This window comes from Hemiscyllium ocellatum, chromosome 48 (assembly GCF_020745735.1).
Source record: "Hemiscyllium ocellatum isolate sHemOce1 chromosome 48, sHemOce1.pat.X.cur, whole genome shotgun sequence".
Taxonomy (NCBI): Eukaryota; Metazoa; Chordata; class Chondrichthyes; order Orectolobiformes; family Hemiscylliidae; genus Hemiscyllium; species Hemiscyllium ocellatum.
The window spans coordinates 10251146-10269959 of NC_083448.1; the positions used below are offsets into that span (position 1 = coordinate 10251146).

Consider the following 18814-nt stretch of genomic DNA (forward strand, 5'->3'; position numbering starts at 1 on the left):
CCATCTTAGACTCAGGTGATGAGAAATTTCTTGATACCACAGGATTTTGAATTTACGGAATTCCCAAACAGCTGCAAATGTCCAGTCCTGATCAAGACGAGAGACTGAAACGTTGGGTACCAGGATTTACTTCTGGCCTCTAGCCCACCATCAACCTGAACATAGCAGCCATTCTCACTCCAAAGTGAGCACAGCGACCCCTCCCCTGACCCGAGTGCAATGGCCCTGATCACTGCTCCACCTCCAACCACTCCACACTCCAATGCTAACCTGAGTATAACAGTGTCCTGTCCCCTAGACTTGAACAGAACAGGCCCCACCCTCTGTGCCAAATACAGTTGCCCGCCACAGCCACCAGAGTTATTGGGCCTTCACGTACTGCCTAATTCTCACAGAGATCGATAGCGTTTTGGATACTAAGGGAAAGAGAGGTCATGTGGATGATGTGTTGAGATAGAAGATCTTACTGAATGGCAGCACAGGTTTAAAGGGCTGAATGAACTACTATTGTGCCGACAGAGCACCATTCATCTCTTGGAGCCCCTGAGCTTAAAAGCACGAATATCAGTACCATATTTTGTATACCAATCTCTCTAAAATGAAACACGTCCAAATGACACTGACAGCTCCAAATCTGAATGTGTTCTGTCCTAATGTGATTTTCACCTATTTACTCTCAGCAGTCCCTTGCCTGAATAAAATAATTTTTTATCCACAAGTCTAACAGCTGGTCTACTTCAACATGTCTGGCTCCAGGAGAATTAATGGAGATAATTGGGGCCACGCGCACCATATCGAAGCAGAAAATTCAAGTTAACATTCCACTCATCCAAAGACAGATCAGTTCTCATTAAAATAAAGCTTACTGTGCATTTTAATTTAACTCCACATGTTGTAAAGTACTCCCTCAATTCCAAGAAGCTTCATGGTGTCAGTGTCAAACATTGGCAACATAATATTGTAAGCATTTCTTTTTCACGAAAAGTTCATTCGTGACCAAGTTCTTGTGGATACTTTGTCCAAAATTCTAACCATCTAAATTTCTTCAAGAAATATAACCTCCAATCTTACTGTCCCTGTATTCCTGAGTAGAAAATATTAATTTCAAAGCTGGCAGACTCCAAATTATTATGAGCTGTTCAAGAGTTGAAAACTTTAAACAAAAGAGTCTTTTGTACAAACTATTAATTTAAAAATATATGTTAAACTGGAGCTCACCAGATTGACAAGTGGTCCTCCGGAGTTTCCGTACTGTAATAAAGATGAAACATGTTCACAAGGCATGATTTTAAATTATTAATTCTTTATCCAAAGTCAAATCACAAGACATCTTTGATTCAAGCATTTTTAAATTTAGAACTTTAGTGCACTGATTTCAAAATTGTAATGTTGAATACTGAAAAAAGCACTCCTGTCTGCCTGTAAATTGGATGATGCACAGTCTTTCTCAAAGTCTGTAATATTTGCAAGAAATGACAATATTCGACTGAGCTAATAACACACACTGAATGAAAGCTCCAGAATAATATCTTAGAGTAGCACATGAAAATAACTCAGCTACTGTCTGTGCAGGCCACCAGGTTATAATTTGCCATTTTTGCAAGGCAACCGAGTTAGATAATTTTAAAATTACTACATTGTTTGATGAGCTTTCCAATAACACGCTTTATCTTCTTTTGCAGTTCAGGGCAAGATGAACAACCCTTGCAAAATGATTGAGCTTGTCAGAAAGCTTGCACAATTTCCCCACCTTGAATTAATTTGGCTCTCCTTTTCTAACAATGCCATTTTTGAAAACATATGGTATTTCCTGGCCAGGCAGTATTCCTCCATAAACTTGAGATCACCCAAAGGGGATTCTAGCTCACATCAAATCCCCTTCACACATCACTTCTGTATTTATCAGCTGATCAGTTCAACAATGCCTTGGTAAACAAATACTCATCCTCATTTTCAAATCTTCCCACGGCCCCACTTCTACCTATCTCTGTAATTATTTTCAGCTCCACAATCCTCTGAGAAATCTGCATTCTGACATCTCCTGCCTCTTCAATATCACCAGTTTTTATCACTTCTCTATTCATGGTCATGCCTTCAGCTGTCTGCATGATAAGCTCTGGAATCCCCTCTCCATTCCCTTCCTTCACCTCTCTTGCCTCCCTGATATTCTTGAAAATCTACCTCTTCAACCAAGCTTTTGATCACTTGAATTAAGATTTTTCAGATGACTCAATGCCAAATTTTATTTGAAAGCACTTCTGTGAAGTGGCAAGAGAAAACTGTACTGTGCTAAAGGCATTACATAATTGCATGTTGTTTGTTTGTCTGTTTGGTTTGAGACAAATGTAACTGGATGTTAATTTATTCATTTGAAAATTAGTATTTCATTAATAAATAAGATCCTGCAATGTGCACCAAACATGTTTCTCTCAGTAATCAACTGTACAGATCATTTCACCTTCGTTGCACCTTGCAATCTATCGACTGACCGTGGCACGATTGTAGGTTCTTCTTTTGTTGTCAAAGTCCTTTGTTGATTTTGTTGGAACACAATCATGAAGGATATTATTTTTAAAAGATTAATTGCTGACACATTGAGTAACCTATTTGTCAGGCAAAGTCCATTGGACAAAAAGTCAATTGGATTCAAAGAAATTATTACTACAGAAAAAGCTCAGCATTTCACCTTGCCAGAATTTAACAATCTTACGACTAGCTGTGAATATTGATTCTTATATCTTATTTTTTGCACTCTTTGACCTTACATTGATTATGGCATCTGTCTGGATGTAGTCCATATCAGAATCTTTGAGGCCAAGCTCTTTGCCTCCTCTCTCAGTGGTGCTGACAATCCCTGTTGTTACTGTATTCTGCAATGAAAATGGACTGCCAATTGCCACCACGAACTCTCCTGGTCTGAGATCTGAAGAACGTGCTAGCAAAAGCACAGGCAGAGGGTTCTATTCAGAGAGGGAAAAAATGGAATTAATGGTCACATTTTTGATTTCATAAGCGGTAAGAGTCAAATAGAAATGCAATTTTATATCAAAGAGAGCTGATATCATCAAATTAACTACCGATCAGACATTGATAGAATCTTAAAACACAGGAGGTTGCTGAGTTTATCAATCCTCTACCAAATCTTTCAAACAGCAACTAAAGTAATCTCCACCCCCTTGCAGTTGCCCCATAGCTCTGCTAAATTCTCTTTTCAAGTAAATATCAAATTCCCTTTTGAAAGTCAGTACTCAGTCTGTGTATATCACCATTATAGATCATAACAACTCACTATTCAAAAAATATTAATTTCCCCTCTTGTTCTTTTGCCAATTAGATTAAGTCTGTTTCTATGATGACTGACCCTCTTGCCAGCGGAAGCAGTTTTTCTGTGAAAACACTGTCCAAAACCTGCATCGTTTTCACCATACTTGTCTTAATTTGTGAATTTTTTAACCTGCACATTGAAATCAAAGAAAGAAAGAAAACTGAATTAAGGAAGTCATGAGAACTGGAAACCATCATCTCTGTGGTTTAGTCTGGGTTTGAATCCAAAGTCTCAATTGTACAAAGACAGTGTTCCAACTCCTTGTGACTCAACTGCCTCCAAGTTGGTTCACATATTTTACATTTGCAAAGACTGGACTTGATGCCCAACCGAAAGCCAAATTGGTCAACATTCTCGTCTTTGAAGCTAAAAGGGTATTTGCAGAGCAAATCCTTTGCAAAAAGCTAAGGCATTATAAACATTGCATACAATTACCAGGTGGTGGGGAAGAGGAGTGGGTGTGGAAGATCATAACTTAAGAACTTACTTTTGGATGTATTTTAATTAATGCTATATCTGACTTTTGATCAATATCTTTGACCTTTGCTTCATAAGCTTCTCCGTTCTTCAATTCCACCTTTATTTTCTGTTTATTGCTGAGTACATGTGCATTGGTAACAATTAGACCATCTTCTGAAACGATAAACCCTGAGCCACTTGCCACAGAGACTTCACGGCTACTGAAGGGCATCCTGCATGGTAACAAGTAATAATAACAGAATACCATTGGCAAAGTATGGAACTGTTTTACAGTATGGTCAATGTACTCCAAATTAGCTTACGGTCTCAAACATTACTTGTTCTTGGTTATATACAATTTTTTGCATCAGAGCTTATTCTTATGTGAAAATTTAATTTCTTTTCGTGATGCTTGATCCATGAAAAAGTACAATTTAAAAGACTATGGGAAAAATGAATGAGACCACCTGGAGAGCTGTTCAGAAAGCTGGTGAGGAATGAACAAAATGGCCAACTTTCACACTTTGGACATCCTGGAGATTTTACCGTTAATAATTAAAATTCTGTGTGTCTTGGAACAACAGGCTTTTGTAGATAAAAAAGATGGCAGGTGTATCACTGCAGAAAATGTAGTTTATCATCGCTTGCAAATGTTTGAATATTATGACTTTTGTTGAGTAATTAACATGGCCGTAAGTATAGAAAAAAAAAACAGGCTGTTAAGAGAACCAGTTCTGAAAGGATTCAAGAACAGTCAAGGCGTTTTGGTTGAGAGAAGCAACTTTGAACTAAACGACATGACCATTTATGCACATGGAATATTTTCAAAGGATTCTGGGACAATTACAGTAGGATCTTATTTTTTCATTTGTGCCTTTAGTTTGGGCAAAATAAATTTATGAAGAGGCACATTTATTAAGTTATGTGATGGTCTCAAGAGATATAAGAACTAAAAACCTACTGTCTGTGTACAGCCATATTGATCACTTCAAGTGCATTTGGATAGTTTGTTCCATCATTGTAAGTTTTGCTTGCATGATATGTATCATTGTGAATCATGGAAGAAGTTGAATTAATAGTTATTTCAAGTTCTGTCCTGGAAATACTTATCATTTCAAATATTGTATTTGACTCTGGAACTCTCATCATTTAATCTCCAATCAACACTCTTTGAAGAATATGACCTCCAACCGTGCAATCCAGTCAAGTACCTTTTATACAATATGTTTCCTCGAATACAGACACCACTAGCAATCTAATATTCATTGCCTATCCTCATTATCTTTGAGCGGTTGACAATAAACACTATACCTAAAGGTCAAACCATTTTAAAGGAGCTATTTATTATGGCTAACATATTTAAATGTTCAAATTAAACAAAACAAAGGCCCTTTAAAAGTATTCTATTTTTCTCCTCTTTTAATCTTTCAATCCTAGAAAGTACATGAAATTCTGCAGAGCTGACTAGGTAGTACCTTGTGAATATTCCTCTTAAATGGGTTCTCTGCCCTCTTGAATTGTGCGATAATCTCTAATGACTTAGTTTATGCATAATTGTTATGAGCTTGTAAAATAGTATCAGTTCATAAACTGATACTATGAACAGTGAATGCTGGCCCAGATAAAATTCTTGACTGTGGGACAGTTCAGAAGATACAAATTCCATTGTAGGAAATTTCTCTTTCGTGGGTGCAGTGATTTAGTCACGCATGGTTGAGACTCTGACACATTGGAAGGTGCAAATTTCAATAACTAGGCTAGAATTGGTCACCCTGTTCAGGCTCAGGAAAAATTTTACTGTTAAGAAAAGCAGACATGAATAAATCTGAACACTCATTCGCAGCCATTTATGTAGAGCTACAGAAATTATTGCAGATAAAGTTAATCAAGTTTGTGTCACAATTCCAGTAATCTAATCCCACACCACCAGGTCTTGTCCACATCTGCTGCACAATTAGTGGAATGCTCAGAGTTCTACAATAGGCAAAAGGTGTTTTTTGAAATTTGAAGTCACAATTTCTCATGAAGATTGACTAATGTCTGATCTACCAAGGACACTTGGCACTTTTTCATAGAATCATTACTGCGTAGAAACAGGTCCTTCAGCCCTACAAGTCCACACCAGCCTTCTGAAGCGTATCCCACCCAAACCCATTCCTCTACATTTCCCCCAGCCTACACATCCTTGAACACAATAGGCAATTTAGCATGGCCAATTCACCTAATGTGCACATCTTTGGATTATGGGAAGAAACCAGAGTACCCGGAGGAAACCCACGCAGATAATGCGGAGAATGTGTAAACTCCACACAGGCAGTTGTCAAAGGCTGGATTCGAGCCCAAGTCCCTGGTACTGTGAAGCCACAGTGCTAACCACTGACCCACTGTGCCGCCCCACTTGTTGCTTATTATTCCACAGCTCCCGTGGATGTTGAGGTAAGATGCATTTGTTGAAGGCTCTTTGGCAAAAGAAAGCTTACATTTCCTTACAAGATATCATTCAGAAAACTTCTGTCCATTTCCCTGCCAAACCAAAGTCCATGGATCTCATTTCCTGATGTGTGCCAATGTAGTTTATTTGTAAAAATTGTAATGGTCCATAAAATGACCATCTTGCCACGCTGAACTGTACTCTTAAAGTAATAGTCTCTTACCTTCGAAAAAGTTCAAGATGAACCACAGCTGGAGCAATTTTTTCCACCACGTCTGCGATGAAGTTAAACTTGAACCGCATGCTGTCTGGGTGCTGGTGACCTACTCTAAGCAAATGTTTTCATTTAGTTAAAAAGAATGATAACACAGACAATTGTTTCACTGGGTATGGTCATTTGTAGTCCTTTTCTCACTTTCTAAGGATCTGATCCTCAAGTTCTGTTTGTACTTCAGCCCCAAGCTCCTAATCTTTGGCCATTCAGTGCACAGCAGGTTGAGCAGATCAGATGAACTCCCATTGAGTCAGATCCTGGGCCTGGCCAAAGTTCCATAAACAGGTCCAGGCAATGGACAACTGGGATTCACTGCCTGGCCCCTCATTGTAGTTATGTCTGTGGCCTAGCAATCTTTGAGAGAGAGAGAGCATGCAGTGTCCACAGGCACACTCAGACCTTCTGTTGCCATTGAGTGCTGAAACGGCTCAAGTGCAATGTTAATTTTGAAAACAACCTGCATTTTGTTAAGTTGAATTTGTATCCATGATTTCTGTTACTGTGTCCTTTAAGGGCTAGCTCCCTTTCACCTGGTTTTAACATTACTTTGGTTTGGCTTATTTAATTTATTTCACGTTAAAAGAGCAGACAATTTGTAACAAAACAGCTAGAGGATGAAGTGGAGCAAAGAATTGTTGTTCACTTTTAAATGTTTGTTAGTAACGAGTGTGATTATCAAGCACCTCACTAAAGTTCTTGAGCGCAACCTAAACACCTTATTGCTTAAATATATCTGCACCAGAAAGGCAGAGGTGCACACCCTTTCTTCCTATACTTGAAAATATTCTTTCCATTCTGCTGTTTCTTTCCATTTTTACTAATGATGTTTGGAGCATTTGTATTGTCTTTGTATTTGTATTTGCGGCATTCATACAATATTGCATCTCAAAATATAGGTCTAGTTTTTCAACAGCTATTAAGAGATGGCATTAATGATAACCAAACATTGAAAGAAAATTAAAGGATAAATCAACTTGGAGCATCTTTTGCACATAGTTGGATGGCAGGTGATAGTGGGCCAAGGAGCCATTTTCCGTGCTGTAAAAACTCTATGACTGTCTCTGTAACACTGAGTTTCTAGCAGTGGTTAAGAAGTGGCAGAGGCTTCAGAACATTTCCTTAAACAGAAAGAATAATCAATGAGAGTAACGGAACTGATGAGACCAGAAATAGAAATGAAATCAGATTTGGGGAAAAAACAATGTGAACTCAGATTGCAGAAAATTTCTGGAAAAATAATTTTGTTAAAGTACAAGATTCAACTGATGGTTGTCAAACAGCTTGAGAATGAGACAGCTTTTTAAATTAAAGAAATATTCCTTCTCTATTGCCATCCAGAAAGGTTGAAATGGCTGGTTTATGAAATGTATTTCCTGTTGCTTTTTTCACACTTAGATATTGGATTCCTTTTATATATCTAAAGTCAAGTAAAGGAAAGTTACTATTTATTTTTATGGGCTGAGTCACACTCAGCTTTGGAGCTTTCCCAAAAATAATCATAAGTCAAGACTGGAAAATGAAGCCAAGAAGCCAAAAACACAAAATTTGGACTGATTCGGGAGCTTTGTTTTCACAGTTGCTTTTTTGAAAAATAATAATTGAATGAAATTGGTGTAATTTTGCTGCTTCTGCAGTCCAGCTTAAATGTTGACAATGGTTTTGCAGCACAGCTGGCTGAGTAGTTGTGCACACTTAAGAACTGAAGGCAGCAGAGACTGGCATAGAGAAAGCAGTATGAGGTAAGCTACTGCATGTTCACAGGAGTCAGCTGTGAAGACGCATGTCTCAAAGGTAGTGTTGAAGGATTTGTTCTTGTTGTATTTTGTTGTACTCTGCAAAAATAAGTTCTCAAAGGGTTAAATCGGTGACAGTTAAGAATGAACTAAATTCAAAGTCGTTACTGTTCCAGTACATTTAATCTCAAGTCCCACTAATGTATCCCTGCACTGCACAGTGATGTCTTGGTATTCAAATGTTGAATCCAAGAATAATATTCCATTTGATTTCAGACTGTGATCCAAACTAATCTGTTCAGCTGAAACCTAGTGTGAAATTTGTAAAATTTGCATTCTGTCTTGTTTGATTCTTAACCTGATGTGGAATTAATTTGGAAATTAAAACAACTGAGATTTTACTTAAAATTGTGCTCAGCATGATGAGAACATGTGATCTAAGTGTACTTTGGAGACAAGCTGCTCACTGTTTTTACTCTCTGTTGTCCTCGCTGCTCTGGGAAATCAGTCTAGTCCACAAATTCCTAAGAGAAACTCAAAATTCTCTTTCAACTTTTGGAGAAACTGTTAAATCAACTTCCCCTCCTTGCTTAAGGGTTTCCTCAATCTCCTGTTATACACAAACTGTTAAGGTAGTCAGCAACAGATTCCTTTAACTTGATCAAGTGAAATATTATAAATCTGCAATAACTCAGCCAAATTCATGGAGATATTACTTCAAAGGCCGACTTACATAACATCATCCAAGTTGGACAAGTTTATACATTCAGGAAAAGTGCTGTGGCAGCAGACAAAGAAGTTAAAAGAAGGTGGATTTTTTTGTTACCGGCCAAGATTTTATCTTGATAAATACAGTGTATGCTCACAGAAAACACATAGCCTGAGGGGCTCAAGCTTCAAGATCTATTCTTAAATGTGGGACAAACTGGAAAAAAAAGTCTCATAAACAAACAAGCCTTCTCAATCTAATAGTTTTAACTTTCTCAATCATAGCAGCTGCAGCATGGAGTTAATTCCTCGATCAATAATTTCTCACTGCTTAGAAATTCAGACATAGCTGTGGCATGATGATGCCATTCATACAGCAAGACGATGTTATTTTTTTGAGGAAAATCCAGCTCCTGTTACCATCGAAGAGATCTAGATACATGGCTCCTGATAGACTCTCATTGATTTCCTCAACTCTGCAGCCACTGTGAAACATTCAATACATTCATCCAGTTAACAGCAGCTGGATCTGAACGCGAGTGCTGGGAGTGAGCTGAGGAGGCAATGTCTTCACTGCAATAATTTCTGTGTTCATCAGGATTGGTTCTGCACAGAGCTTCAAGTGGCAAGTGACCAAATCTGATTGTTTCACCATGCACCAGTGCGCAAATAATACAATGGAAACTTCTGTTCCAACTAACACCCAATAAGCTAACTTTGCTGACAAGCTTTCCACCAATGGCTACACTTAAAAAGTTCTTAATTGTCCATTTAACACATTGGATTGTGAACAGTATTTATAAGAGCAAATCTTCTCTCTCCGTCACATTCCAGAAACAGCAATGCAGTAATGATCTGTTTAATTGGTCTTGAATGAGGAATAAATCTTTGCAGAACACCAGTAGGTTCTGCGTTCCGAAAACAATGAAATGGATCCATCTGAAAAAATAACAACCTCTTCAAAAATTCAGTACTTCCTGACTGCCACACTGCAATGTCAGCCTGCATCATGTGCTCATGCCAGTGGGACTGTAATTCTAAACTACCTGACTCAGAGGCACATGGACTCCCCACTGCACCACAGCCTCATGACACTGATAGGAAACAGCTTCATTGTCGATAAATTTTACTTTATTTCTTGTGTCTTTCTCAACAAATTTACATTGGCATAAGTTTTCAGAGTTAGTTTGCAGCATTGGCTTTTGAGGAAGGTGAAAAATTAACATTGAATCTTGTGCATTTAGCGGCTACTTTCAGCCAGCCTAATAAAGGTTGCAGAACAAGACCTTGTTCACTCAATGGTCAAACTGTGACCCAGCTGATTCTCAGAAGAAACAATTTGTTATGAAAACTGCTGACAAAAGATCCAAAAATATATCTGGGAATCACATTACAGTGTTGACACCAGATGACTGCAAGATCACTTTCATGGTTGTTATGAACCAGACGTGCTGCATTTTGGAAACTCAGTTGCTAGAAATGCTGACCTTGCTGAGAAGAATCGTTTGATTAGAAATGGTTACAACATGAAAGGAGTTTATTCAGCCAATTGGGCCTGAGCCAGCTCTCTACCGGAGAATGTTTAGCTAATCTCACTGCTCCCCCTCCCCCTCCCCTACCTCCAGAGCCTTCAAACTTTCTTTCAGATGCTTCTTCTATTCCCCTTTAGAAAGAGCAAATGAATCAGTCTCCATCAGTTTTCAGGCAGTGCATTCAAAATGATAATGGTAAATTTGCCAAAATCTTATCAGACCATGGCATAACTCTCCCACTGGAAAAAGACAACTGGTTTAACCCCAATGTCACCGTGCCTCAGGCAGGGGAAGACGTTGCAAAGAAAATCTTTCATGGTAACCTTAGCTGGCACAGAAATTGAACCCACATTGATGCGTTACTCTGGATTGCAAACCAGCTGTCCAACCAACTGAGCTAGCTAAACGAACACTATTTGAAATAGTAACCAGTAGCAAAACAAAAAAAAAGTTCATGTTTCCATTTGCCAAAAAGTTTAAATTGCATCCTCTGTTTCTTGACTTTGTACCCGTGAAACAGTTTCTCTTTCTCCCAGTCCTGCCCCTTCATGATTTCAAACATTTGAATCTCCTTTCAGCATTCTCAGAATAGCACAACTGTCTGATGAGTATAAACTTACTTGGGAACAATCATGTTCCATTATAACGTTCTGATTTAATGCTACAGTGGTATTCACAATCTATTTTTGACTAACTTTAAGTGATGGTACAACTACTGGATCCCCAGCCAAAGCACTTTTTGCAAGTGCCACTTTGAAACATAAAATACTGGTACTTTTGTGACTCTTCCATTCATGTTCATGTAAAAACTCAGACTATTCTGTGGATTCTGGCTTTTCTGAAGTATTTTTCAGTCAGTGTCAAAAAGACAACTTCCAATTATTGCTGGCGAATGGATCATTATCTTGATGAAGATTATCAGGGAAGTTAGGGGAAAAAAAATGACAAAATGCATTCTTAATATGACTGACTTTTCTGAAGGCCAGTCGTGCATATCATTTGTTCCAAGTTTTGTTCTGAAAGTGTGCACAAGTTTCCCTTTCAATGACTTAGTGGTGAAGGTCTGGCAAGTTCCTTCCTGCATAATACTTGAATTCTCATCATGGCACCTAAATTACAATGTACATATTCCTTTCAATTATGATTTCCTTTCACAATTGTTAATTCCTTCACCACACCTTTACAACTGTGGTCTTGCCTTATTTTTGTGCTCATCCTTAAGAGCAGCAACATTTACCATGCCTGATACAAGTTCCTTTAAAGATAACTTCTTGAATAGTATTGCTGTATCAGTTTGGATATCAGGTTGACTATTTGAATTTGATCAAAGGCCATCCTGAATGCCCAACCATCAAAAGCTTTTTTTTCCATTTCTGCTGAAGTGGAAGTGACCAGCCTTTGGAAAGCTTGGTCAGACAAATTTGTTTTCGAAACTTCTGTCCCACCATCTTTCACAAAATCCATGTATTCTGTGGAAAGTTTTATGAAAAGGTGAGGACTGCAGATGCTGGAGATCAGAGTCGAAACATGTGGTGCTGGACAAGTACAACTGATCAGGCAGTATCCGAGGAGCAAGAGATTCGACGTTTCAAGCATAAGCTCTTCATTAGGAAATTTTTGAGGCAAATAACCATTGTTCATTTAAGAGATATTTAAGAATTATATTTTCAGCTAACCGATTGATAAGTTTTGTTTGCACTGATAAAATTTGTGTACTCTTAACAGTTGTGTCAGTGAGGTGTTAATGATGAAAAGCTTTTTTGATGCTTGGTAAGAGGTGCTTGCACTTGACTGGAAAATGTAAATATGACCTTCCTTCTTGATTGAAAGATGGCACCAACTGGCAAAATGACAAAGTGAAGTCTGAAGGAGCAAATTTGCGTGAATATTGAATGAAAAAGGTCTGATAGGTAACTGTGCAAACAAACATGTGGGGCCCTCCAGGTGCAGTGACAGTGTCCAAACCTCAGGACAAGGAGGCCTGAGTTCAAAGTCCCATCTGATTCAGAGATGTGTGATAACAATGAGGTGATGTTGAGGAAGAAGGGCACAAGGTTAGGTTGACAAGACCGATATACAATTTAGAATTGAAAGGACAATAGGTTTAAAGGTTAGTTTTTGACTGAAAGCACTTTAAAAAGAAGTTATTTTATTGTGTAAGCAATGCTGCAAGGCTAGCAATTGTTCCCCACCCTTAATTGCCCTTGAACTGATGCCATATCAGGAGATCGTTGACTTGTAAACATAACCGGCTTCCTTTGTGTGTGGCTGGGTCAAAATTGTGGAACTCCCTTCCAAACAACGCAGTGATCTGAAACCACAAGGCGGCGGTTCAAGAAAGCAACTCGTCACCGCCACTTTCTCAAGGACAATTAGGGAGTAGCAATGAGTGTTGACCTGGCCAATGACCCCCCCCAATCCCGTGAATGAGTGAAGAGATGCCAGTCACGTTGCTGTGGGATCGACCTGGAATCACATAGGGAGCAGACCAGGTCAGATATGCAGATTTCAGTCCCCAAATGCCATGAGTGAACGGGAGGGGGTTTTGGGATGATTGATATTAGTTAATTACACCCCGGAGCATGATCCTAAGCCCCTGGATGACCACTCACACTGCCAGGAGCCGGTGTTCATACATACCTGCATCGCAGGCTCCCTTCTGGATCAGAATGACAGGAAGCGCGTTGGAGGACTGGTGGCGGCGGCTCAGAGCCTTCAGGCGGCAGATGTTGCTGTAAGTCTGGCCGTCACTGCCGCACACCTCATCGTTGTGCGGGCAGCCGCAGGTGCCTTTCTTGCGCTTGCCAGCCGAGTAGATGCACTGGAAGCCTTCCGCACAGACACCGTGCACGTCCTCCCGCCCCCCGCAGCTTTCGCCCTCGGCCGCGGCGCAGACGGTGCAGCAGTCGCACGAGTCCTTCACCTGGCCCTCGGAGCAGTTCACCGGCGCTGGGGCGCACCGGGACCGGTCACAGACCTGGGGGCAGGCGTGTCTCATCACTCTGCCGTTCACCGCCGTCAGGCAGAAGCTGATCAGCAGCAGCACGGTGCCCAGCATGATCCACGGTCGGCAGGGGTGGGCGGGAGGGAAAGTGGCCACAAAAAGAACAACACAAAGTCAAATCCAGGAGGAACCGGGCAAAGAATGCAGCAAGGCTGTTGCGTCTGTTACTTTCTCTCTCCCACGGAAGGATAAAGCTTGCAGCAGAAATGAAGCGCAGTTTGGCCCCCAGCAGCTTCTCCACCACCTTTTGCAGGAATGTACTGAAATGAGCACCGAGCTGAAGAAATCGAATCCTCCAGAGGCAATAGTGTGGTCACTCAGACCTCGCACTTGTCAGGCTCCTCTGATCACTTGTAGCTGTCGTCTGTTGCTGTGAGAAAGGAGGGCAAGCTGCAGAGCCAATAAAATCTGTGCCAAAATTCCCCACACCCAGCCGATTGGATGCTTCCAACTAAGCTCCTTCGCGGAAAGCTTTAACTCTTTCACGCAACACGTTTTAAGATCCATTCGGATCCGGGACCGATTTGAGAGCTGTCGTGTTTGTTATCTGCTTGTGAGTTGTACAGCCAGCAGCAAAGCAATCACCCAGCATGTTCCTTGTGAATGGCATATCTCCTAAACAGCAGGCAGGGAGACAACCCATCTTGTGGATCAGCTTTCCGGGGGAAAAAAATAAGCTATCTCTCCTCAAAAAATAAAGGTTGCGCAGAATGTCAGCTCTGTTCAGTCGGTGGCCGTTTCAGCTCTGAAACAAAATTTTGAACAGGGGGAAAAAAAAGGCAGGGTAGCTTAAGATAAACTATTCCCACTGTTTGGAGATTCCAGAAATAGGGGCATAGTCTCACAAATAGGTGAGACCATTTAGGAGAGATGTTCAGAAGCATTTCTGCACACGAAGGATGGTTGATGTTTGGAACTCTCTTCCACAAATGGCAGTCGATGCTGTCATCATGAGAAGGAAAGACCAAGACCTGAGAACACAGCCTCAAGTGAAAGAGACTCTTCAGAATCATAGAATCGCTACAATGTGGAAACAAGCCATTTTATATAAATATCGGATAGATATAGAATTTGTGGGCGGCACGGTGGCCCAGTGGTTAGCACTGCTGCCTCACAGCGTCTGAGACCCGGGTTCAATTCCCGACTCAGGCGACTGACTGTGTGGAGTTTGCACGTTCTCCCCGTGTCTGCGTGGGTTTCCTCCGGGTGCTCCGGTTTCCTCCCACAGTCCAAAGATGTGCGGGTCAGGTGAATTGGCCATGCTAAATTGCCCATAGTGTGAGGTAAGGGGTATATGTATGGGTGGGTTGCGCTTCGGCGGGTTGGTGTGGACTTGTTGGGCCGAAGGGCCTGTTTCCACACTGTAAGTCTAATCTAAAAAAAAGGCCCTTCAGCCCAAGTCCACACCAACCCTCTGAAGAGTAACCAAACCAGACCCATTCCCCTACAACTCTTAATTTACCCCTGACTAATGTGCCTAACCTTAACATCCCTGAACACGATGGGCAATTTAGCATGGCCAATTCACCTAACCTGCACATCTTTGGTTTGTGGGAGGAAACTGGAGTACCCGGAGGAAATCCATACAGACACAGGGAGAGTGTGCACACTCCACACAGACAGTCACTTGAGGCAGGAACTGAGACGAAGAGAAATTTCTGTGGATCTGCGAAACTCATTGCCACAGGATGTTGTGGAGGAAAAGTCATTTCATAGCTGAAAATGTGTTGCTGGAATCAGCTCTGATCTCCAGCATCTGCAGACCTCACTTTCTCCTCAAAGTCATTTCATATATTTAAGACAGAGATAGATAGGTGCTTCATTCATAAGGAAATCAAAGGTAGTAAGGTGAAGGCAGGAGAATGGAGTTGAGAAACATTTCAACCATTATTGAATGATAGAGAAGACTCAATGGGCCAAATGGCCTAATGCTGCTCCTGTATCTTATGGTTTTAAACAAATGTATCAAGGGATATGGGCCAAAGGCAAGTATATGAAGTTAGGCCACAGATCAGTGATTATGTCATTGAGTGGTAAAACAGGCTTGGCCTCAAGACTGAAACCAATCACTTAGCCTGACATTTTGTTGCAGATTCAGAGAGTGCTGCATGCCAGGGATGCCACGTTTTGGCTGAAAACTCAATTGAGGAGCTGCAAACACTGACAGTATTTTGAAGTGGCAAGTTCTTTTGGTGCCCTGATCAAAATTCTAGCTTCTACCAGTGTTGCCAAAATCAGAATATATCTCATTTGATCATTATGGGATCTTTTTGTGCCTAACAAAGAATGAAAATTAACTTGCTCCTTGTGAAGCACTTTGGAGCATTTTGAGGACAACAAAGGGACTTTTTCTTCTTGTTATTCCAAAGTACGAATGTTTGTTACAATCAAACCTATAAAATAGAAATAAAGCACTCCAATAGTTGTAATATCATCTCTGGTCCTGACCCCAGAGAGTTGTGGTTGCTCACTTATTGAGCCCATTGAAGACAGAGATTGACAGTTTTTTGGCCACAACAGGAATGATGAGATTTGAGGAGATGATGGAAAAAGTTGAGTTGAATATATCTCATTTGCTGCCTAAAGAGATGGAATTGCTTAGTTCTCCTGTCCTTTGGCAGTTATTTCCTCTTCAAGAGCTTCACAGCCTTTCAAGTAATGGATCTTTGTAATTCAGCTGCCATTTCAATGCTTAGTTAGTCTGTTGACTACTATTAGTTGAGATCTCGCATTGTGCAGAAAGGCAGGGTCAATTTATAATCTCATTGTAAAGTCACAGTGGAGAAAGTTGTACAATTGCATATTCCAATTTCAGATTGGAAACATAAAACAAGTCAAAGGGAATTAGATTGGAGTGAGGGGAGAACTGGCAAATGTTGATTGGGAAAATAGATGAAAAGGTATGGTGGCAAATAAACAATTCAAGAACAGAAATGCATTCCATGAGAAAACAAAAACTCAGCAAAAAGTATCCATTCTAGATTTCCCAGAGAAGTTAAAGACAGTGTTGGATTAAAAATAAAGACTCAAAATACTTCAAAGAATAAACACGAGCTTGAGGATCAGGAGTGTTTTATAAACCAATAAAAGTTAGCCAAAAAGTGGATATGGCAAAATATGGTGTATGAAATTAAACTAATTTTGAATATAAAGACAGAGCTCTTGGACCGCGTCCAATTTTAGATGTGATTCTGCACTTGACTAGATAGTCCTGAATGTGCAAAGAATTGTGTTGTCAATAAATTTATAATTCTTCATTAGACTGATAATATGGTGCACATGAATGTACTGAAAATGACACATACTAATACAGAGGGTATTGTTTGCAGACTGAAAGAATACTGTGCCTGATATCCACGTCCTAATTGATGTTTCAGAGAAATGTCAGGACCAATCAGAGCCAACAGGCTGGATTAAAAGTTAAATTTAGATGAGGCTCAGCAGTTAACTGTAAATCATCATGAATTGTGCATTCTCCATGACAGTATTTCTTCTAATCTTTTACAGTGCATTTCCCAAATCATCAGCACACTCTCCATGTATTATAATGCAGATTATAATAGTGATAGGTGACAAAGTGGCTCAGCATGGGTTTAATTCCACCCTCGGTTGACTGGAGTTGGCACGTTCTCCCCATGTCTGTGTGGGTTTCCAAAATTGGATGCAATTTTGCATCCAATGGCAAGCTCTCCCTAAATCCCATGCGATCTAACTTGACTAACCAGTCCACCATGCAAAACCTTGTCAAAAGTCTTACAAAAGTTCATGCAGACAATGCTTACTGCTCTGCCACCATCTATCTTCTTGATCGCATCCTCAAATCAAAATCAATCAAGTTTGTGACACATGGAGACATGATTTCTTATGCACAAAGTAATGTTGGCTATTCCTAATCAGTCCTTGCCTCTCCAAATGAATGTAAATACTGTCTCTCAGAATCCCCTCCAACAACTTACCCATCACTGACATCAGACTCATCAGTTTAACATTTTTAAAAAATGATTTAATTATTTGTCATTTCACAGTAGATTTCAATGACCAATTATACTTCAGGTTGCTGCCACTTATCTTTCAATTTTGCTTCATTTCCTTCCACTCATGAAAGCTTTGATTCCTCACTGAGTTTTACTCCACAGAAATGGCTGATCTTTTGGTTTAAATGGTCTTCACTGCACCATAAGTGTAGTGAATGTAACAAGGTCAGCCAGATGGACCTTATAGCATCTGAGTTCCCTGATTTGGGCTTTTAACTTGGTCCAATCATGGAGCATTGGCTGACAGATATAAACAGGAGTATCAGAGGTTCTGTTCACTCTGAGAGCTGGCTATGAGGGAGCTGGATCAGTGTTGCACATGTAAATAAAGGGTGAATTGTGATGGGAAGAAAATATAATTTAAAAAAAATAAACAGGTGTGTCAGAGGTTCTGTTCACTCTGAGCTGGCTCTCATAAAGCTGGACTAGCGTCAAGTACTATGCACATGTATATCAAGGATGGCTTGGTGACAGGACACCAGCCTCTGCGGTGTTATTACATTGCTGAGTGCGATTAATTATATAACCAGACAAAGGTGCCTATTTGCTGAAGCCCAACTGGACTTCAAATAAGAATTACATCTGACTTTCTCATTAGAAAATGCAGCAAGTGTATTATATGAGTTATAGGGTATGCTGATGAAAGAGGCCAGGCCGAGTGAGCTTGCAGGGACATCATTTGGGTGAAGGTAATTCCATAGCTTCACTCAAGACCTGTACTGAACAGAGATATTCTACATCAGCCCACAGGAAAACCAAAAATCAAAGCCAAGTCTGGGCCAGACGGTTAACATTTTCTTCAAGCTGCAGGCCTGCAAGCCATTGTAGTTGCTGCTGGTATGCAGACCTGAGACAGCAAAAGAGTCCCACTAGGCCTGAACTGAGTGAGTCAACTCATAGGCCAGTATCCAGAAGACTGCATACTCTGAAAAGTCCAGCTACCTCTGCCTTGGAACAGTTAAATTACTTGGTAGACAAGCAGGAGGCTGGAAGAACACAAGCCAGGCATCACCAGGAGGTTGAGAAGTTAATGTTTCAGGTGTAATCCTTCTCAACATCTTCCCAGAACCAATAAAAATAAACTTCTGGTTAACTGATCACCAAGCTGTAATGGAAGTTGATACCAGTGAGCTGCATCAGTGATTGAAGAAGCAGTTTTTAACAAAATTCACGTGGATGTTTGTGTAAGACTTCAGCTAGATTGAAATCTGATAACGGGAAGCCTTACAGATTAGATTAGATTCCCTACAGTGTGGAAACAGGCCATTTGGCCCAACCAATCCACACCGACCCTCCGAAGAGTAACCCACCCAG

General features: G+C 40.3%; 1 protein-coding gene across 1 annotated transcript in view; it reads right to left on the minus strand.

Annotated features, from left to right (window-relative positions):
- The window catches only part of LOC132836973 (serine protease HTRA1-like), a 29102-nt gene extending 15255 nt beyond the window's left edge, over positions 1-13847 (minus strand). Inside the window, exons 1-5 of the mRNA XM_060856570.1 lie at positions 13103-13847; positions 6439-6538; positions 3813-4017; positions 2766-2960; positions 1219-1251 (exon numbers count right to left, since the gene is read on the minus strand). Of these exons, the coding sequence (XP_060712553.1) occupies positions 1219-1251; positions 2766-2960; positions 3813-4017; positions 6439-6538; positions 13103-13520 (951 nt within the window). The 5' untranslated portion in view covers positions 13521-13847. The remainder of the gene's footprint in view (positions 1-1218; positions 1252-2765; positions 2961-3812; positions 4018-6438; positions 6539-13102) is intronic.
- Between the last annotated feature and the right edge of the window lie 4967 nt (positions 13848-18814).